The sequence below is a fragment of the Nothoprocta perdicaria genome, unplaced genomic scaffold (genome assembly GCF_003342845.1).
Source record: "Nothoprocta perdicaria isolate Ctin4 unplaced genomic scaffold, notPer1 scaffold_305, whole genome shotgun sequence".
Lineage (NCBI taxonomy): Eukaryota > Metazoa > Chordata > Aves > Tinamiformes > Tinamidae > Nothoprocta > Nothoprocta perdicaria.
The window spans coordinates 565,746-588,506 of record NW_020455539.1 but is presented as its reverse complement, the minus strand read 5'-3'; the positions used below and the strand labels follow the sequence as shown (position 1 = coordinate 588,506).

The 22,761-nt window shown below is 49.5% G+C and overlaps 2 protein-coding genes across 3 annotated transcripts; both read right to left on the bottom strand.

Moving 5' to 3' along the window:
• Positions 1–4,176: 4,176 nt before the first annotated feature.
• MAP1LC3A (microtubule associated protein 1 light chain 3 alpha) lies at positions 4,177–16,612 on the bottom strand. 2 transcript variants are annotated; one of them, XM_026042500.1, is made up of 4 exons: positions 16,562–16,612; positions 8,405–8,460; positions 5,692–5,798; positions 4,177–5,198 (listed from the first exon to the last, which is right to left on the bottom strand). In XM_026042500.1, exons 1-4 carry the CDS (start codon positions 16,599–16,601, stop codon positions 5,036–5,038), a joined length of 366 nt encoding a protein of 121 aa, XP_025898285.1. In that variant the 5' UTR covers positions 16,602–16,612; the 3' UTR covers positions 4,177–5,035. The 2 variants fall into 2 exon arrangements, with proteins under 2 accessions (XP_025898285.1, XP_025898284.1); XM_026042499.1 differs by lacking the exon at positions 16,562–16,612 and adding an exon at positions 15,662–16,278.
• Positions 16,613–18,745: 2,133 nt separating this feature from the next.
• DYNLRB1 (dynein light chain roadblock-type 1) lies at positions 18,746–22,084 on the bottom strand (the record flags this gene model as incomplete). Its single annotated transcript, XM_026042504.1, has 3 exons — positions 18,746–19,253; positions 20,438–20,605; positions 22,000–22,084. Coding segments are annotated over 3 exons (297 nt in total), but the record flags the coding sequence as incomplete, so codon positions are not given.
• Positions 22,085–22,761: the final 677 nt, after the last annotated feature.

The window sequence follows — 22,761 nt, the reverse complement described above, 5'->3', positions numbered from 1 at the left end:
TAAAGACTGTCCCTGAGCTGCCGCACGGGACGGACATTTCCCACCTGCGAGAGTGGCTGCTGTGGGAGCAACGAGAGAGCCTGAAAGCTGCAGAGCAGGACGTGAGGCTCAGGTAAGAGACAGGACGAGTATCCAAGGGCCCCTGTGGCCCTTTGGCAAGCCCTGTGTCCAAGGAAGCACCACCGAAGCGCTGCACGAGCACATACATGGTGGGTGTGTGTAGAGTGATGCAAGCAGTGCTTGGATGTTCTGGGCACGGCAGTTCCAGGCCCTCTGCTTCAGCTCTCTGGGTCTCCCTCCACAGGTATCTCACCATGACGGCGGAGCATTTGGAGGAGCCCGAGGCTCCTGAAGATGACGAACGCCTCCCTGCACAGGCTGACCAGGACCAGGTGCGCCTGGTCTTAGCGGGCTCCTGTGCCCTGCGACTCGCACGCTCAGCGCAAATCTGGTGTCCCCACCTCTCTTTTTGTGGTTTCTCCTGTGGTGAGCAGCCAAACATGGGGTGTCGTGGAGGCCCCAAGTGAGGGTGCTCAACCATCTCTGTGTTAGTTTCCTCCTGCAGGAGCTTGAAAGCTACCTTAGAGGAGAACCTGTTGTTGCCCAGTTCTCTTTAGTGGGGCATAGTAATGCATGAGAGCAGCTCAGTGCTCCAGAAACAAGGACTTATCTTTTCTTCTCTTGATCTAAAAATTCAACCTTCTTTCTTGAAAACAACCCTGGAAAAAGTGCAAGTGAGCCACAAAATAAGAGGCAGAGAGAGTGTCCTGAGGGCAAGTATCATCCATGGCAGAGGGCACAGAGTCTATTCCAATAACTTAACCTATTTCAACCTATTTCCTCTCCTCCTTCACAATTCACTCACTGGTTCCTGCTGTTTTCTGTTACAGAAGCCTTTAACAGAAGAGCATCACGAAGTCCCACAAACCCCACTGACGTGTGCTGAGCTGACAGAAGACCAGGAGCTGGACGAGCTGGCTGAGAGCATGCTTGAGGAAGTGCTGGGGACCCTGAAAGCCCCCGAGCACTCAGTCCATATTTTAAGGAGGTCTCCACTGACTATCAGTGGAAGTTTGTTTGCAAGCGTGCAGAGAACAGAACCTTTCAAGACATTACCTCCAGATCTCCAGCAGGAAGTCGGAGAGATGGCTAGAGAGCTGGCAGCAGCTCTTCTGGATCGCCTGGGGAAGCAAGGGGCATTCAGCCCGTCGGACGCCGCCGAGCCCAGGCAGAGGCAGCAGCCTATTTCCACACGAGCTGGCAAATCTGGAGAGAGCAGAGCAAAGCAAGCCGAGGCAGCAGGCGACAGGACATCTTCTCTGCCTTCTCTTGATCAAATACCCACAGAGGTTGTTGAAAATGTTGGAGCCACCTTGGAATCTTTTGTAGCTTCTGAATTTGAACATTTCCAGTGTAAACTTGCTGACAGATGGAAACCGCCCCTTGATGCTGCTTCTAAGAGACAACCGCAGTCACCCGAGGCATATGTCTCCACACGGGTCACAAAAGAAGGGAAAGCAGCACCTAGCGAATCTGAATATTGGACATCAGAAGCCCGGAGACTGCCCCTGCTGCAGCCTTTGCAAAGTGCCTCTGCTCTATCCCGAGAGAGTAGTAGACTTGCAAGGCGCAGTATCCAAGATGCCATTTCCAAAGCTCAGCATTTCCATGCAGATTTAAAAGCCTATGCTGAAATGGTCATCTGTGATGCTCTGGACGCCCTGAGGAAGGAGAAGAAGAAGCTAGAAAAAGAAATGCATGCAAAGGCAAGATCCTCTGAGGACACTTCAGAAGAAAGCAGCGATGAGAGCATGCTAGTGGATCAAGTGTTGGAGCAGTGTGGTTACCCTCTGCCTGCTGGGGCTTCGGGAGTAAGTTGTGGAAGACGGGTCACAACACAGTCCAGACCAAGAAATGGGGAGGAGAGCTCTCTAGGCCAGGGCTTTCTAAACCTGGAAGAAAAGAAAATCCCTGCTAAAAAGCTACGTAAACGTCAACATGGCACAAAGCTCCCACCTATCACCATCCCTGGAATGGTCATGCCTTCAGAGGAGGCGCAGTTTTCAGAGGAACTGTCACCTCCTCTCTTCCCATCCATCCTCCGAGGCTCTGAGCGAGATGCTGAGAGCCCACAGTAGGGCAATCAAATCCCCTGTACTACCTCTTAGCACCCACCTCATGCCCCATTGCTGGAAACCCCCAGGGAGCTTCCCTCGGTAGAGAATAAAGAGATTACTTCTGTGAGCTGCTCTCAACTCCTGCTTTTCTTTTGCTGCTCTTGTGACTTCCAGCTCATCACAAAGAGTCACCAGCTGCTTCTCCAAGAGTGTGACAAGGCCTTACACCCAAGTGTCAAGGCAGAGGAGCAGGAGCTTCCCTTCTGACAGCTACAACATGCTTTTTTCAAGTGAACAGGGAAAGCTCAGGCTATTAAGGAGGCATCAGGGAAGCAGAGGGGACTCTCACCACTCACCCTCACCTTTGCATTGCTGAGCTCAGCTCCACTCTCTATGCCAGGGTGCCTGTGGCGTGAAGACCGCTCTGCACGTGAAGTATTTTCATGGCAAGCAGTCAAATGCCCTCTGCAAACTCAACACAGCATCAACCTTGTGGCCTGTTGCAGCTGCTGTCATACAAGTCTTCACCGATCCAAAGAGCTCCGCAGCAGGGTTGTGGTGCAATGCAGATGACAAGTCCCACTGCAGACGTGTCCTGGCTGAGCAGGGGCATGAGGCCGCTGCAGCTGCTGGGGTGTCAGGGACAGGGAAGTGTTTGCAGTAACTGAGGACCAACCTTATCCCACCTGGGAAATGGCCAGACCCAGGGAACCTGGTCCCTTCAGTGCCATCCCAAACCCTCCACGTGCTTCCCAGTGCTGTCCTCCCTCGAGCTGTCACTTCAACTCTGTGCCCCAGAGAGCTTCATTTATTTATTTATATTTTCTACTCAAGACCTTCACGTGTGCCTTTTGGTCCCCTTGCACGTTCAGTTGTCACAGCTGGGGATACTGAGTGGTCAAGCATCATATCCAGGAGCTTGTAGCGTTCAGATTTGTCTTAAAAGACCATCACAGTCCTGGCAATGTGCAGATTGAGCCAGCTCTGTCACACATAGTGCTATCCCCAATACACTTGGGCTAAAGAGTAACCAGCAGGCATGGCGACGTACATACCAGTAAGTAAGCGGAAAGGCACAGAGAGGCACTGAAGTGCCCTCTAGAATCGCCATGCTCAATTCCATGGGTGCATCTTTGCTTACTGGGTCTGTATTTTTACAAAGGAATAATCGGTTACAAGACAAGAGACCCACCATAGGTCAAGGACAACCAGGTTGCCCAAATCACCATCCGGTGCTCACAGAATCACAGAATATTCAAGCTTGGAAGGGACCTCTAGAGATCATCTAGTGCAACCTTCCTGCTCAAGCAGGGACACCCAGAGCACGTGGCACAGGGTGGCATCCAGGCAGGTTGTGAAGACCTCCAGAGTAGGAGACTCCACAACCTCCCTGGGCAGCCTGTGCCAGGGCTCTGGCACCCTCACAGTGAAGAAGTTCTTCCTCACATGGAGATGGAACTGCCTGTGCTGCAGGTGGCACCCATTTGCCCTGGTCCTGTCACTGGCCACCACGGAGAAGAGCTTGGCCCCTTCCTTCCTACATTCCTCCTTCATGAACTTATGCATGTTAATCATATCCCCTCTCAGCCTTCTCTTCTCCAAGCTAAACAGGCCCAACTCACTCAGTCTCTCCTCATACAAGAGATGTTCCAGCCCCTTGATCGTCTTTGTCACTCTCCACTGGACCCTCTCTAGAAGCTCCATGTCCCTCCTACACAGGGGAGCCCAGAGCTGCACTCAAACTGCTCTGTTCTCTTACATCACGTTTACACCCTAAATGGCATCCAGCTCCTTTCAGCCTGGATTAACCCCAGCCGAGCCCTGGGCACACAACGCACCAGCCAACACGCACTCGGAACATCAACACAGACAAATGAGAAGGGAACAGAATATTCCTACAAGAGTCAACTTGAATTCATGTTTATTTATATATATATATATATTTATATATACACATTTGTATAGATTAAACTGGGTGGAATTTTTATCATATAAATTTTTGGGGGTATAACACATGAAAAATAGGAAGGGGACTGTAGCAAATATAAATCAGTACATCCGTGAGTGAACTGTCTCTTTGCCACATTGAGAGGAAAGAATTGCATGCAATGGGGAGACAGAGAGAGGAAGTCAATTTTATTAACAAAAGAAAAAAAAACAATCTAGGTACAGCTGTCAACAGAGGAGCAGCACTATATATGGCAAACATGTATAAATTAAAAGTAAATTCCACTCTCACATCTACTATGCTTTAAAGTGCAACAAAGCCTGTCTTAGCTACAGAATACAAGAAAGATTATCCCATCTCCCCCTTCCAATCCATCTCTCAAGAAAAAAAAATCTAAAGGATATACATTATCCACAGTCCTATAAAGACGCCTACATCTACTCAGTAGCACCAAAATTCTGATACGCGCATAATTAAAATCAATTAAAACTCAGGAGCAATAACAACATTTGTTTTTGCAGACCTCCTGCCTTTTGTTAGTGTCTTCTTGGAGAAGGAGGCAGCTCTCCCTGTGGCAGAAGCCAGGGTGAAGCCCTCTCCTCTCCCCATCAGCAGCCGCTCTGTTTGGGCAGCAGGCTAGAAATACGCACACGAACACACACACAACGCACGGAGAGCAGCCCAGGGGGACACTGAGGGGACGGGACGGGACATGGAGGCCTGGTGTGTGCGTGGGGATGTGTGGACATAAATGCGCATGTAGGGGTTGAGGAAGGAATGAGACTAAGCTACACAGAGAGGCAAAGGGTTGTGCAAGTCCAACACACACCATGAGCCTTTTTGGTGACCAGGAAGGATGAAAGGAGCAAACGCAGCCCCCTCTTGCAAGCCTCTGGTTGAATGATCTTCCAAAGCTGGGGGCTTGTGCACCACAGTTCGTTCATCTCCACACGCCACCTCTCCCAAGGGCTCAGTAGCCAAAGGTCTCCTGGGAGGCATAGACCATGTAGAGGAAGCCATCCTCATCCTTCTCCTGCTCGTAGATCTCCGAGATGGGGGTAGACACGCTCACCATGCTGTGCTGGTTTACCAGCAGGAAGAAAGCCTGGGTGGGATTCAGCTGCAAGCGACGCCTGTGGGGACAAGAACAGGAAGGTCTGAATCAGGTGCCGTCACTTCAAGTCTTGACTGTCCCCCCTTCAATCCCATTCATGAAGGGCCAGGACCTTCTCCCACCTGGCCAGGACATGGTGCTTCTCACCCACTCAGCTGTTCTGGGTTCCAGTGGCTCCTGAGCTGGGGCTCTGCAATCCATATTTCACCCAGCGCTGCTGCCTAGAGCAGAGGGGTCTCATCTCAATTGCAGGACACACTGGGAGGATTGGAGTCCTGCTCACAGAGCAGTCAAATGAAGCAGAGGCCACCGCCCTTCACCAGAAGCTGCAGTGTGGGGCTCACACATTACTCTTCTGTGCCCCAACAAAAGGATGCTGCAAGTGTCCTGTCATCAGTCCCCACCCTCAGTAGCTGTCTCTAGGTTCATCTTCTCCCTACCACTCCTGCCATGCTCAGGACTTGTGGGTGAAGGTGGGTTCAGAAGATACCAGTCCTAGTGGTCCCACTCACCGGATTATTTTGACCAATTCACTCATGTTGACATGGTCTGGGACAAGAAACTTGGTCTTGTCCAGCACCGGCAGCTGCTTCTCGCCTTTGTAGCGTTCAATGATGACCTGTACAGAAAGACAAGGGTAAGGTCAGCTTCAGTGTGCAGCCTTTGAGTCCCCAAAGACATTCAAAAACCAAAGTAACACAATGGAAAAGCAGAGGTAAGATTCCCCCAGCTTCCGTCTGGTAGAGAAATGGAAAAGGGATGTGCGCAGAGTAGGGGCAACAGCTTTGTTGCAGAGAGCTCAACCCATTCTCATTGCAGTGACACTTCCCACTCCCTCATCTCTTTAGTACCTAATGGGTTTCTCCCCAGAAAGATTCCTATATACTCATCAGTTCACCATCCTCTCAAAATTCAGCCAGAATATTTTTTGTTTGTAAGGCAGGAAGATTCCATAAATCATTTTTCACAGCAATTTTCCAAGAAATAAGGGAGACTACTTCACATCCAGTTCCCAAGGTGGCAGCTTGGTGGCACCAAAGGGAACAGGCTCATCTATGTGAGCATTGCTCAGTTTGCCTCCTCCTTGATCATTTCATGATACACCAGCCTCTACCAGCAACATCCAGCTCCCTGATCACTGATAAAAGTAGCAACTGCAAGATGTGGGGTCCCTGCAGGAAGGCATGGTGGAGGAACACAGCACACGAGACACGAGTGATCCTCAAGAAACTTGACTGTTGGGGCTACAGGAAGGCCTCTTGCCTACACACACGCGACTCATCCCTAACAGCTGCTGGGGAGCAGCGTGATGAGGAGCATCCAGATTCTCCTTGCATCTGGCAGCTGCCTAGACCTTTCCCTCACTGGTCTCTAACCCCTGCTGTGGCTGTGGGAGGGATGCCAAATGCAAGCAGAAGCAACATGGAGCGAGAAGGAATCGCCCATTCCCAGAACACAGGAAACCAGCTGCCTCCCAGTGCAACAGGCTGAGACCTAGGCACAACAGCCTTCGTGCCCATTCACTGAGCCCACCGCAGGGCTCGTTCCTTCCCCTAAGAGAGGCTTCTCCAAAGATACTACCCTGCAGCAGGGTGAAGTCCATCTGATAGACAGCTGCAACACTGACCTTACCAGCACAAGAAGCCAGCAGAGGGAAGAGTGCGACACAGTGCTTAGCTCAAGCAGCAGCAGCACTCCCCAGGATACAGCACCAAGAGGTCCCTTGGCTGGTTATGCAGCTTTGTCACAGCCTCCATGTGAAAGAGCCCCCTCACTGGGGCCGTAGGGCAATTCAAGAGTACAGAGTCCACCAAACTGACCCTCAGACACAACCGTTGCTGTAAGCCCTGGTGAACTCCAGCTCTGTGGAGTCTCATGCAGCTCAAACAAGACTCTTTCTCATGCCCTAAGCTCTAAACACCTGAACAAGAGCTAGCCAACATGGAGAGGGTGAGCCGGAAAGGAGTGTGCCTGCTGCAGAACGGGAAGCATAAGAGATAAAGGCACTGCCACCTGGGCAGAGGTCGCAGACTCTGTCTCCATGTAGGCCGATCAAACACTTGTGTCAGCATGCTGCAACGTGAGCAGTGAGCAGCTGGCAGGGGCTCAGACAGCCACCCGGAGGGGCTGTCCCTGAGTTGCAGACGGTTCCCAAACATGGGGGACATGCGTGTCTGGGGGAAGCTCTGGACCTGCCTCTTCCCACCCAGACTCACCCTGGCCTGGGGTTCAACCCCCTTTGCTCATTCCAGGGGCCTCTCCAGGCACTTCACCAAAATCAGTTCCTGTTTTTCCACAAAAGCCCAAGACGGTCCTGCACTTTATTCACCTGCACTGCTCTGAATCACAGCATTCACAGTGTGTGGCTTTACTCACAGCCCTAGCACCGGCAGCTAAGCCCGGTGACTTACAGGCTGTGTATGTGGCAATGAATGGGACCAAACCTCTGTCAGTCACTAAATCATGAGGCACCAGGCGCACACACACAGCTGGACCACCCAAAGCACTTTTCCTTCTCTCTTCCCAATTACTTCTGTTGTTTCAAGAAGCTTGTGACTAAACACATCTCCAGTCAGCTTAGACTTCAAAAATAACTTGCTCTTCCCTCATCTCACAATCACACAGAGGTAGAGCCTTCTCTAGCGCCCATTTCCCTTGTACAAATAAATGCCAAGCAGCAGACCTGCGGATACAGGGAGGCACCTATCCAATCCACAGCAGCAGGAAACCCAAAGGATTTCCTCACTGCTAAGGATGCTAAAGTGCAGGATAAAGAGGTCATTAGAGAGGGCGTGGGAGGGCTGAGATCCCTTCCAGGGCTAACTGCTCCTGTACACAAGGCTCCCAAACAACCACACAGGTGACCAAGGCTCTCCCCTGGGGCATGGGGTGTTTGATCTCAACACAGATGAAGAGCCCTCCAGCTATGGAAGCTCTCCCAGGGCCTCAGTGCTGCTGGTTAAATCCTGCACCTGGATGCAGAGCTCTGGCTCTTTCTGTTTTCTTTTCCCAGACAACATGTGTTTGTGGACAGGCACTTCACATATGCATGCATCTATACAGCTGTGTACAGTCCCTCTCTAGCCTCTCTCCTTCCTAGCACTTTAAGGCCCTGTAATTAATTCTGCCACAACTCTGGAGAAATGAAGAACCAGTCTAATGCCAATAGCATAGAGCAGCCAAGAGAATGGAGTCAAATGCAGAAGAGCAAGTACAGGCACTTACTGGGATTTTGTTTGGATGCTGCTCTCTGATTTGCTGCACTTCTTTACAACGATCCGCTGGAAGGAAGAAAATGAAGAAAAAAAAGTTAGAAACATCTGACTGCACTAGCTCAGTCAAAAAAAGCAACCACCCTGCAAGCCCCACGCAGACAAGAGGGAAATGCAAATTCTCTTCAAAGGTTTTCTGCCAAATCTCAGGTTCAGTCATCAACCCTTCATGGCTTCCAACTATCCTGGTCACCAATTATGGTGAGGAAACATCACCCTGCCTTAGTAAGACAGATCAACACGCAGAGAAGCCAAGTGACTTAAGTAAGCCCTCAGCAATTACTAAGTTCTACTCCAAAATCAGAAAGAAAAAGAAAAAAAGAAACCCTCCTAAAGCAAAAAATAAAATTGCTTGTGTTAAACAAACGCAGCTCATGATCATGGGTGCGGCCCAAGATCTGGGCACCAGGTACCTTCTCTTGCATATGGAGTTCAAGCACAGAATAGAAATCCTGGTTTAAGCCTAACAGCAAAGGGAAAGGGGAGGCAGCAGCTACATAAGAACAGGGCTGAGCAGGAGGATTAGGTACTCGCTATATGTCAGTGCCTCAGGATCCCACCTCTAAAGTAGCAGAGTTTTATTCCCCCACAGGCTGGGGTTGCATGTGTCTCAGTCTGAGACAGGTCAGGCTGCTGCTACGCACATTCCTTCAAGGTGTCAGCAATTGCTGACTAATTGCTCAGAAGGAACCCAGGGCACGAGCTCTAAGCCCTCCCTAGTCTCACATCTGTTGCACTGTGTCTGCAGCTCTCCTGTCTCCCTGTCCACATGCAGCATTGTGAAGACAAGACCTTTCCAATTGGATAGGCCAGGGCCTTGGGAGCCTCCTGGCTGACACGGTTCATCAGCAGGTAACCAGAGTGCTTCTTTGCTCCAGAGGCTGCTGGATCCCTTAACAGGTAAGTGCCACTGCTGCAGCAGGCGCCTAAGGCACTTTGCTTCCTCCTTTGCCTGGGGGAACGTGTCTCCAAATCTTCATTCAGGAAAGCAGGTCAGGGCAGCCCTACCTAAGCTGCTCAGGCACCGGAAGGGTTAGACAGAAGTCTCCAGGACATCTCTAGCTCTGCCCATTTGGTCTTGTTAAGCTAGGCCTGTGGATGCAAAGAGACAACCCTGCTCTCAAGTGCCCTGAGGGCGCATCACAGCCAGCCTCGCACAGCGCACGCCTACATTTGCACACCAGTTTAGAAGCTAGAGCTGCCCGTTACCCATCCCCTCCTCAGCCTGCGGTAGATATTGATCCTCTACGTATCAGCAAAGAATCCTTAACACCAGGCAGCAAGGAATACCTATAAATACAATTTTTAGCCTAATGTATATTAGGCTAAGTAAACTCCAGGTATATCATAGGAATGACAAGAAGGTGCAGCAAGAAAGGACAGGGTGAGGACTTGGAGGGGGACGCACACTGCCGCTAGAGGCAGTTGAGAGACACAGACTGCAAAGGCGGGCCTAGCAGCCAGGGTGGTGCCAGCAGGGGCGCAGCAGGCAGTTTTCCTGCGGCCGCTTTACGGGCTCCATCCTGCCCTGCAGCTCTCCTAGCACTGCAGCTGTGCTCCCTAGGTAGCACTTTCCCCTGGCTGCGGGTCCAGCTCCACTTTATCCCTGCCCCATATGCGAAGCGAAGCCAAGCCGTTCTCCAGCCCAGGCCGCAGCTGTGCGTTCCTGCTGGCCCTTCCTCCCCAGTCAAGTGGCACCCCTTGATACAGCAGCTCGGGGGCTCCGAGCAGCAGCGGACCGAGGCGCCAGGCAGCACAGGGGGAGCGAGGCACAGCGGCACAGGCACCTGCTGCCGTGACACAGCTGCAAGCGCTGCCTTGAAAGAGCTGAGCAAAGACTGAAGGGCTCACCCCCACAGAGCAGGCAAAGCCCCATCTCTACCCACGTGAGAGATCAGCAGACACCACCGCGCCAGCATGCAAGAGTTCAGGGTAGCAACAAGAACACGCACATGTTTTACTGGCTCTGCCTGGCAAAGCTTCACAGTTAAGGCCTTTTGAGAGACAGAAATGTTTTTGGAGTATTGCATAAGCCAGGAAAATTGCCTGTTTGTCCTCCAACTGCTGCTTCAACTGCTAAGCACCAACAGCAAAGCTTCCAAATTGCACAGAGGAATCCACTGCTGGCTTGTCCAAAATCACTGTAAAGCTGCTCTCCCAACTGAAGCATGATCCCCTTTCTTGAAGATTTTTTGCAAGAAGAGGAAGGCTTGGATAGTTTAAAATTGGGATAGGTGGGCACACCACATACCTCACTGCAAGAAAGCATGAGATCTTTACGAAAGTTCATGAGAACAGTGGAAAACGTTAAGCTAGATTTTTGCTGCATTAACCATTTGTGCTAGAGGCACCCAGGAGCCTCGGCTACGGGGCACAGCCCTCTGATGCATTGGACAACATACAGACAGCAGGAAGGACAGCCCTGTTTGGAAGTGGCTCGTCCAGCACAAGACACAGATGGTAGAACATAAGGAAAACACACGGTAAAGTCACTGACAGCGCGGTTGCATTAGGGGCGGCTTTCAGGGAACTGTAGACAAGCAGGGGTCTGGCACTGGCATTGCCCAGTGTGGCACATGGGCTAGGTGACCAGCCCTGCTCTCTGTGATCAACACAGAGACCACAACTTCCGACAAGAAAACCCTGTTTGGGTGGCATGATCAGCAAGCAAGGCAGGACAGGGGGGCTGTAACTGCTGCCTCAGGTCTGGAGCAGATGCAAAAGAAAAAGAAAAGAAATCAATGTATTTCTTCAACAGGATGCTGTGGTCAGTACCAGGGAGGAGCACTGAAGCACAACCCTCTTTCTGAAAGTTTTTTTGCAAGGCCAGGAAGACTGAAATAGTTTTAAATCAAAAAATGTCTGGGACGAGCCTCTGCTGGTAAACACTGAAGCCAAGGGCAAGTCATGCAGGTCATCGCAGGCAAATGTTAATAAATATTTATGTAGCAGCACCGCACCCTGGCTAAGGGCAGACACCTCTAAGTACCAGGAAACAGAGCCTGTTTATGTGCCACAGATCAACCGCAGTTGATACGACCTGTCCCTGCCCAGTGCCGACAACTTCTTCTGACACCTTTAGCTCTGCAGAAGGCGCAGGAGGAGACTCCTGTGAGCAAGAAAAGAGGACAGAGCTGGCCAGGCTTGACTTGCCCTGCGAAAGCAGCCCTTGGGGCTGGGAAAGGCCACAGTCTTGGCCTGTGTGGGACAGCAGCGTCAGAGGAACCACGCTGGTGATCCCAGGCAGTGCTGCAGTATTGCTGCTCCTGTCCTCAACGCCTAGAGCTGCAGGGCTCCAAGCAAGGGTGTTGTGTCAGGCAGAAGGAACCACGACACAAAGTACGTTGTTTTCAGTTTGCTGTCCGACAGATAGCGTGTCCAATAGCTGCTGTGCAAACAGCCTGATACTCTGCTGTCCCAGGAAGGTTTTACCAGCATGGATTTAGGACAAAGGAAAGTCTGCCTGGGTGAATATCTATCTTATAGCTACAATGCTACCACAAGACCTGCAATGGTGGGAAGGATTTCTGAATGTCCAGGTCCTGGAACACATGAATACAGAGGGATCTCAGCAATCATACTCATTGCTCTACGTTCCCAATCTTGTGGCTTCAGAGCAGAGCGTGGAAGTGGATTTGGAAGGAAAACACAAACCACCCCAGCATTTCCTAACCATTTTGAGATTTAACGGGGCATGATGCCTAGGCTCCTTACCAATCGCTGAGGACCAGGCTAAGATGCTCACAGATTCCACCTAAAGTTGTTGTCCAGGGTTCAGAAGAGCGGGAGCAGGTTGCTAGGGGACAGTGCTAGCTGTGAAAACAGACTCTGCTAAACTGAAAGGGGCTGGAATACTAGCCCAGATGTTAAGGACGGGATAGGTGTGGCGCAATCAGACAAGCCAAGAAACCACAACCTTGTTAAATCAAACCAGATGTTTTCTCCTGACAAAACATCAAGTTAAAGCAAATCTTGTTTCCTCTCCCCAAGTTCCAAGACACCCTTGGTACAAAAACACCTTGGAAAGCCAGTAAGAACGGCAGGTAACACCTCTGCTTCCAGGAACAGGCACCCCAGGAAAGGCACAAGAAACAGAGAATGAGAAGGTGGTGTGTTGAGAGCTTCTCTCCGCGCACACTGGCAAGCAGGCAATGCCTTCCACACCATATTTGGATTCTGTACTTGCACTAGTAAGTGCAAAGTATTTACCTTAGTGTTCCAGATAAAGGACTGGTTTTTGATTTTTTTTAACTTGGAAAAAGAACAGCAAGTTCCCTTTTCACATGGAGAAGTTAGTCTCCTGGAAGGGCTTCCCTCTAGTTCTCATTTGACATTTTCTCGCTCCTTTGATCTTGACAACCTTCACCACTGTAACCCTCCAAGACAGCAGAAACGCTCTCCAATTTCTCAGAACTACTCAGGCTACTTCAAATTGACCAAAGAATCACCATTCCTGAAAGAAATCTATTTTAATGCAGAAGAACTCACATACACCATTACAACACCAGACTTCGCACAGTTCAGGTCAATGCAGGCATTGCTATTTGTAGGCAAACATGCCTGGACATGCACAGATTTACAGGGCCTATCTGGGGAGATAAATTAATATTCCTGTGCTTGATGTAATTCTTCCATTTTCTCTTGCAGTTTATTTCCAGTCTGCTTTCTAAACTAAAGGCATTGAATGATTCCACAGCCTCTGCTTCCACACAGTGGAGGTGACACAAAGAGGGTATCAGAGAGGGAGATCTCTGACTCACCTGCTAGAGCTCCCCACTGCGCTTAACAGTGGAAGGAATAAAGAAGTCAAGGGTAATGACTTATCTTGCAGTTATTCAGTGGCAGGAAGGGTACCAGTGGGACCGCTCCTAGGTCCATAGGGTTCTCCTTTATGGTTCAAGGTGGTTTTCAAGGTTTTCATAAAAACTTAAGTAATAATAATAATAATAACTTGCCTTATTATTCCTGGCAGCCAGTAAGACACTTGTTATCAAATAAAGCACTATTTGTGGTCTACCTATCTCACTCGTATTTTAGACATTTGGTTAGTTCCTCCTGTAGCACTATTTTCCTGAACACTGTTAATCAACCTTATACTAAATCATGTCACAGGATGTCCTCAGTAATTAATACAACTAGATATAGATGCATCAGATTACAACTGTAAGCCTCATTTCAAGGAATCCCAGTTGCTACACCAGGAATGTGAATAGCACACTATGAGGACAAGCTGACCCATTAACTATGCTCAGATCAAGTTGTTTTTCCAAACTACCATCAAGCCAAATCTGTTTTAAGCAGCACATGATTACTCCTAAGAGAGACAATTCATTCGCTGGGGGTCTTTAATTGATACAAGCACGGCTCACTTAGACTAGTTAGACTTGCCTGGATTTCCTTTTTTCCCCCAAGCCAAGAGAGGGAATTCAGCTATAGGCACTGTCTTTACCTATTGCTGCTTTTTCTCTGAAGGAAATTGGCTTCCCAGAAATAAATATCCCAGAGAAGCGAACCTGTTGTGGGAATACTCGGTTTGGAAAGGCCAAGGTGAAACATCTCTTTATGAACTATCCAGGGGCTGCCGCTGACTAACTGTGGACATACTTGTATGTGCATTACTGCGATGCCTCCATTTCAGCAGGAGACTGTGGCACACGGCCAGCGAATTGTGACTTGCCGCCAGTCGTTGGTCTGCGAGGGTTAAGGCCCGTGTTGCTGATGTCACGTACTGCAATGCAAACAAAGCTTGCAGTGCTGGGCAGCCTCGGACAGTCAATCAGTCAGCTCAAAGAAGTATCTCCAAGAACAGTGGGAGGCACAATCAGTCCCCAATGCTTTGAAGGAATCACACTCTCTACAGGAAGTGTGAGGATGTGGCCCAGCAACTCCCACTGCGCTTGGAACACCTTGTTCCTCCAACAGGCACCGCAATTTAGTTCTAAGAATTGTTCTGGACTCCTGCAACGGATCCCAGCACACGGTCGGGTTTATCACGTGAAAGCATGTGAAAGCACAAGGCTGCTGTCAGGGCTCTCCTTCATGCATCAACATCAAGGAGGTTGTGCCGCAGGCTCGGCCAGCTAGCGCAACCTCCCGGGTGCTGCGGATCCAGGAGGAGCCGGCGCTCCCCGCCCTTAGCTCCCTCAGGACAGCCTAGGAAACTCTGAGGGCTCTTTTCCAATGCTGCCAGAAATACAAATGATGGAAGCTTAATCAGAATAGACCTAAGACCAAGCACAGGAATGAGTAGAAAAAAAAAATCATGAGAAAGTAAATCTCAGCCTCAAAAATACAAGAAAGGGAAGAACACACTTTGAGGAAAGTGCAGTCTTTGGCAGTGGGCGGCAGAACAAGACCAAGAAAGCCATTTGCTTTGCAAATGCAGCCCGGGCAGCTTTTGTAAACAGTCGCACTCCTGACTCTGCCTTTTCTCTGTTTTCTTGGAACTGTTCCACTTCTGTCGTTCTGACGCCTTAAAATCCAGCCCTTCAAAGAGTAGAGCGGGAGGCGTTTCCCACCGGCCCTCTCCTATGGCACTGTAAACAGCCACTTCCTGCTCCAGTTGTGCAACGGTGCGAAGACGAAAACAAGACGTATTTTCTTTCTGCAGCTGAGCAGCTCCAGCCCCAACCCCGAGCAGCTGCGTAGGCTGCCAGGCCACCTCCTCCTCCTCCTCCTCCTGGGAGAGCTCTGCAAACTGGGCAGCTGAGAGAGCCAAAGGGCAGAGGAAAGTGCACAGGAACAAGGAGCGTTTGCAGTTGCCAGCGCCAGACTCCCTCACCCCCACAGCCTGTCCCTCCTGGGCTATTTTAATCCTGCTCGGAGCCTTCTTGGATTTTATTTTCCATTTGGCTGGTAGAAAAAGCTGAGCAATTTGCAAAGGGAAACCAAGCCCTGTCCATAAGCAGCTGGTTCTCACCAGTTTAAGAGTAAGTAACTACTAAGGGTTTAATTTAGAGGGTTATTGGCTTTTAGCACACAACTTGAACTCATATCCCAGGGTACCCAGAGTTCATTTTATTCTTGTTTGAGCATATTTGCTCGGATCTGCTGCTGCAGCACGGGAAGGCTGGGTAAGCATTTAAGGCCAGAAGGGCTGTGATAACCAATTACCAAATATTTACAGTTTCCAAGAGAGCCGCAAAAGGTTGGACCCACAGTCCAGTAGGAAAACCTCTAATTTAAAAATGTACATAGGAAAATCCCTCACCTTTGCTAGGACAGTATCTGGCACAGAAGAAGGCCTCGCCTGGCCTGAAGACACTGCCTGCAGCGTTGCTCAGGCAGTGAAGCTCAGAAATGCCTGCCTCAGAAACAGGCATGTTCCCCAACCAGCTCATGGAAAAGGTCAAGGGAAACAGAAGTCCACGTTCATCTGATTTCACTATCAAGCCCAGTGCCAGTTATGGAAACCTTTTTTTCATCCGAGTTTCCCCACCACATACATTTCGACACAGTAATGGGCACTGTCTCAGCAGTAAATCTGATTCTAGAGAAAATCTGAGGAGATAAATTCAGTCCTCAAACAATAGCTACTCGATTGCTACCTGGGCAGGGAAGGGTAAAGAGAATGACGCCTTCTGCCAGGCAAAAGGCAGCACCCAGGCCAAAGGTGCAACAACAACACTTAGTTTTTGACTCCTCTTGTTCTATCGCCATCAAAGCCCTTCCTAGCAGGGTGGCTGGTCACCCACTTCTCACAGGGACACAAAGAAGTCTCAGAGGAGGCCGATAGCTCTCCAAGCAGAGATTACAAATTCTGACCCTACTGTGGCAGGGTCTGTAGTGGCAGCTACAGTTCCCACTATGGACTAATTAATAAATACGGGGGTTAATGGGGAAGCGTCTCCCCGGTCACGCCTCGCCCCGCGCTGCAGCCGCCGCGAGCGGGCAGGTCACGGCAGCACAACCCCCCACCTCCCCCTCGGTTAAAAACACCCGAGGGCCGTTAAAACGCGCGGCCGTTAAAACAACCGGCGGCCGTTAAAAACAACCCCCCCCCCCCCCGCCCGATGACGTCACCGCGCGGCTGTGCGGCGGGCCCGGCTCCCGACGCGGGGGATGGAGGGCGGCATGGAGGGATGGGGGCGCCGGGCCCGGCGCGGCTCACCGAAGGCGCGGCGCTGCTTGAAGGGCCGGTCCGAGGGCATGGCGGCGGCGGCGGCGGCGGCGGGTGGCGCGGCCTGCGCTCCAGCGGCACCGCAGCCCGCCCGTGGCGTCACCGCGACAGCCCTCGAGGGGGAGGCGCCGGGGGAGGGAAGATGGCGGCCGGGGCGGGAGATGGCGGCGCGGGGAGGGCGCCTTGTTCCCCGCCGCTGCTCTCCCCGTGGGTGAGGAAGATGGAGGGGCGGGCAGCAGGGCCGTCTGCCGTGGGTCTCCGCGCCCGCTTTAACGCGAGGCTTTAACGCTTTAATCCCGGGACTTGGCGCAGCTGTCAAGCGGCCTCAGCCACCCAGCCCCTGCCCACGATCTCATCTCCCGCCAGGACGTCCCATCCCATTCTTCTGCACCTCCCTGCTGCAGCCCTGAGGCTGGTGGGGCAGGGACAGGTCCCACTGTGGGACACCAGCCCACCCAGGAACCCGCCCTGTGGACGTGAGGGGGCATCTGCAGGACACGGGGCAACCCTGGCGCACCTAAGCGTGGCCTATGCACCTAAGCGCAGCCTATGCACCTAAGCGTGGCCTATGCACCTAAGCGCGGCCTATGCACTTCGGCACCGTGCCCGTCACTTGGACGCCGCATCATTTAATGCCCGCTACACGAGTACAACTAGGACAGGCTATTTCTAGAGCTACTGTAAATACATCAAAACCAACAGAATGACAAGGTTGCCCAAAGAACAGTGTTTGATGTTCCTTTGAGATGTATGCTCTGACAAAAGCTGTATTGTTGAGGCAAACTTGGTGTTTACAGTCAATCTGTATGAAACCTGGGTGATCACAAAATGTTAATGAAGAAGTACACCTTGGGTAAAGGCAGACACCAAAGTTTGCATCTATTAAAAGACTGTTCCAATTATTACAAGCATCACAATTCAAAAGAAAGAAAAAGTAGATTCCCAAACCTTTTTTTCCCCTTGTAGATTTAGCTGAAAAGGAAGTAAGTTGCCTTACTTAAGACAATTTGCTTACTGAAAAGCAAATGTAAACTCTTCAGATTCACCTTTATAACTAAAGTGCAAGTTCATCATAACAAAATGTTGGTTCAAATTTCTTTCCACTACAGGCCCCTTTAAACAGAAAAGTGAAGTAGAGTTGAATTTGATCTGGCAGGCTGATTAACTGCACGCTGCATGCTCAGACAAAAGATATTTTATTACTATTATGTGGTACAGATACAGCATGAAAGGCATGAGGAACTCTATTAATGTAGTGGTTTAATTCCCCAATCCTGTAGAGGTAGATTGGGCTGCAGGACTAGAGCCCTAACTCCACAGAGCACTATTCACAGATGGGGAAAAAAGGATACTGAATCATGGAAGCTCTGGAGCTCTCCAACCTAGTATTTTATTTATATAAATGGGACATGCATTAAGGAAACTTTACTGCTAATACAGCAGAGTACACCCAGTGATTTATATTGTTCTACTGCTAATACAGCAGAGTACACCCAGTGATTTATATTATTCTCCCTCCTGCCTCATCTTCCTGAAAAATCGTACACATGCTAACACTTCCCTTTCCTTCTGATGCCACTGATGCAATTCCTTGGATCTTCTGGATTTCAGATCCAAAACCCCAGGTCAAGAGAAGATTTAAAGAATACAAAGGATCCAGCTACATCAATCCAGCACCAGAGAGCAGTTTCCCCATGATACAGGATCAGCAATAAAGCTTTACCTTGGTCAACATTCCTGTGGGCTAAACAATACTGAAAGGCACCCCAGGTGCTTCTAAAAACATACCAGTGGAACCAAGTTCTTCAGCTTCACCACCTCTCCCTCTTTTTAAAATGTGAATCAACTTTGAGATGCAGTGTAAAAGTGGCATTAGCCTGGCATAAACACAGCTCTACATTTCTCTGTCTGAAAGGAAAGTGGTGGAAACATGCTTCAACATGGCAGAAAATAACAAGTATATAGCATACCCGCTTCGAATAAGTAACTGTTTAGAGAATTAGAGAAAGCAACTGGTAGCCAAGAATTGCCCCGGGAAGTTTCTTTTTTTTTTGAGGAAAAGAAAAAAAAAACCCTCAGTCAAAGAAAATCATTAAGGTATTTACATGAGAAGGAAAAGGCAAAAGGCAAAAGCAATCACTGATGACACTTTTTAATTTGATATGGCCAGACTTCTTCTTCTTCTTCTTCAAAAAAAAAAACACTTGTAAAACCAACATAGTAAGAGAGAAGATGAAGACAGGCAAGTTTCATGTTTACAGTCATTCAAAAGCAATTGTGTAAAAGCGTATCTCAAATAGCAATAACAGGAGTGACAAGGAACACAGAAGGAATAATCTCTTTCCAAACATTATTACATTATTAGAATATTATATTAACTATTAAAAGTATCTGATACGCTTTCAAGAGCCTAAACCACCTGATTCTAATTCAGAGAATCTCCCTCAAAATGACTTCCATGACACATTGGGGCATGGGGAAAAAGGCCACTTTCTCTTTGTAAGTAACAAAAACCCTGCTTTTGTTCTCCCAGACATTATCAAAGTGGCACAAGAGAGACAATACTAGTGCTCTACGCTTCGCTATTAAATTAAAAAAGTTGGGTAAAGGGAAAAAAAAAAGAGACCAGGTTAATGTAATCATTCAGTTGGATTCTGGATGACAATCAGGAAGTAGTCTTTATCTAGAAGGAAAAAAAAAAGTGTTATTTTTTCATTGCCAATGATTATTTACCAAGAAAAACACATCTGTATTTAGCAACAGTAGATTTCAGATTTTTCCATACCTCACTTGAGAAACTGTAGAGCCCTCACCTTCACTTTCAATGAATAAAAGAGATTTGACATGTAAGATGACTTTGACACATCAAATCACCTGCGTTTTACTGAGGAAAGATTCACAATCTATGAAACTGCATGCTTCCAAACTTATCAGACACAGCTCAGTCTGTGCCTATAGACACTGTCATTGCTGGACCATGAAATGATTGAACCAAAAATAGGCGGTGCAAGACAGTGATTCCCTGTATCCCACAGGCAGCCTGCTGGGCTGACGCCGCTGCAGCTGCATTTGTTCCTGAGCAACCTTCACTCCTCCCTTTTCATCTCTCACACGCAGATCAGCACTAACCAAAATGCTTGTCCTTCTCAGTATCTGCCCTGGGGAGCAGTCTACCGAGACTGGAATTCCATCCCCTGTCTCCCTATGAGCACAATCCTGGCACAAATCTGATATGGTATAAAGGAACAAAGCAAAGTATTTGCACATCAGTGAACTGTACTCATCCCATCAACTCCCCATTTCAGAATTTGATGAAATACAGAAGACATTTCCTGAAGAGAAAGCTGTTGCTGCTATTGCTGCAATATTTTAAGACTCATTAGTGCAGCTGGAATGTGCTGTGTTGCCCTTCTCAATCTGAGAATTTGACTACTTTGCGTTACACTACTTTGCCTAGAGACACATAACAGCTCTCACAACATTAATTTCTGATTTTTCTGCCTTTATGCTGCAAAACACACAAGACTGCAACCCTCTCTCCAGTGCTATTCAATGTCTTCCACTTTGATCATAGTGGGGAAATGAGTTTCCACATTTGAACATGAAGAAGCAAACTTAGGTCAATGATGAAAGGATTCAGCTCTGAAGACAACAGCTGTCTGCAGACAGCTCAAACTCCTTGAAAAAGTAGAATACATAATATAAATGCAAGCAACACAGGAGACCCACTTCTTTTAGCAGACTCATTTCTTTTGGCACAGATTTTGTGCCAGCCTGAAAAAACAGGCAATTATCAAAGGCGACAAATCCCACAAGCAAAAAATCTACCACATTCTTGATGCCTCTCTTCACATCACTCACTTTTACCTGGTGCAACCATGATTTCATTTTTCTTGGAGCGGATCCGCAGGAATGTGAGGTCGTTCTGGGGGTCAATGTCCCGCACAGTGCTCCTTGCCTTTGTGATGAAGCTGTGCATCAGGCCCGCATACTGAATCGTCGTGGAGTTGTCCATGGTGCTTTTGATAGGAATGCCTGCAAGAAATCACCGTGGGGACAACAGGAGTTAGAGATGAAACACTCAGACTAATTCACTATCACATGCAACTGTGGTGGCCACTTAACCTAAGGAGACATCATGGCAACACCTGGGGAATAGCATTAGAAGTGCTCTTTTTAAAAAAATTAATAGAAGAATAGGAACAGAAATAATGCATGGAATTACTCGCATCTGGTAGCACCGGTGTCTCACTCTCTCAGCTATTCATTTGCAAGATGCATAAAATATATATAAGTGAAAATAAAAACAGGAATTTTGGGGTAGACGGGGAATATCAGTACCCTGGTTCTGTTGTTCTGACTGCTCCTTTCAGAAAGTCTCCCGAATGCCCCGGTTAGATGACAGTCAGGTAACCTGGGCCGGGATCGCTGCCCAGTACAGCAGACAGGAGCTGCTGCACCACAGCTGAGGCTCGTAGGTTCTGCTGTGACAGTCAGTGCCGCCAGCAGGTTCCCTGCCCCAATTCCCGGGTGCTGCCCAGGAGGGGAGTTTCACTGACACCGTTTGGCCAGAGCCCTCCCTCCCTTCTGCCACTCGACAGGGGCCCTTCCGCCCCAGAAGTCACACCAAGCCCAGCTTGTGTCCAGCAGCGAGGCAGCTAATCACCAAATACTGGCACGACTGAGAGAATGATAAAAGTGTAGGCTCAAATACGTGACCGTCAGCCTGGAGAACATGACCATTATAAACCATTATGTGACACAAGCTGCAACGCACAGGTGAGCTAAGCACATAAAGGATGTAGCTTTCAACATAGTCATACCATTGCAACCTACTTAGCATGTTTTTAAATCATTGTTTCCTAGAAATGCTCAATTCAAAAGGATAAGCAGGCCATTTTAGAAAGAAGGGGTGCCCACAGAACTGAGAGTGACTCTGGAGCACTCAGAAAACTGTGCTGGAATCCGTGGTCTTCAAAGAGAGGGAAGTTTCAGAGCCCCACGAGGCCCGAGCACGATGCAGCTGCCAAGCCGCCTCTCTGTGCCCAGACAGCAGTGCTGCCAACACTCAGCTCAGCAAGACTCCAGATGTCAAGAGGGCTTTTAGTGCTACCTATAAAAATGCAAACATCTCAAAGCGATGAGGGCTTTGGTAGTCTGACTACCAAAACTCCACACTGGTAGAACTCAAGACACTTAAAAGCCTTTCCAGGGTGGGCCTAATTCATTTCTTAAAACAATATAAATGAGCTGGTAGTAAGACAGGAAAGAGAACCCAACTTGCTCCTGTTGGGTTGACCAGTTATTGTCAGTTTGCCCTGGCTACCAGAAAAAGTTTGCTAAGCAGAGACATTTAAACTAAATGCAAGAGGCACCAAGTGTTTGCTCTGAATAAATCACACTGTAGAAAGCCGCAGCTGGAGTGATACCTTCAGAATTAACCACAATTATTCCTTGCACGCCCTTTTGGCTCTGAATTCGCTTCAGCGTTTCTTCCACCTCAGCCTGCAAAAACAGAAAGTGCAAATCAGTGAAGACAAGGCATCATGACGCTGTGTAATCTGGTACCTCAAACAATTCTTTGCAGTAACGGATCTGAAAACAAAGTTGCCCCAGGACGCTTCACGCAGATGCTGCACGTCTCAGGGAGCAAAGGAGAGCCCTCTTTGATACCACCCTTTCAGCACGTCCTTCTCAGCTGCCTCCCCGTTTTCTTCGCTCAGTTTTGAGGAGAACATCGCTCACTGCTGACGCTGACTTGGACTCTCCTCTGATTTTTCCCCTTTCCTCTCCTCTCCAAACCCTGCTGCAGCTTCACGCATCACCTCCTTACTGCAGCTCGCTGGCTGGCAACTGGAAGGCTGCCTAGCCAGGCTGCTGCAGCTCAGGAATCACGACAAAACAGAATCACGCAGCAAGACGCGTAAGGAATTTGAGAACAAAATGTGAGAAAGAAGTTGTGGCACACGGCAGCCGTCGCGGCTGTGAAACGCAGGCCAGGAGCCGAGGGCCCCGCACGGAGCGCCCTGGGCTGGGCAAAGCCACCGGCCCCTCCGGGGAGGCCTCGGCTCCCGCGCACAGCCTGCGGCGCCGTCCCGCCGCGGCCGCGACCCGCCCACCCGCGGCCAGGCGCGCGGCGCTCCCGGCAAGGCGGCCCGGCTCGGCTCGGCTTGGCTAGGCCCGACCCAGCC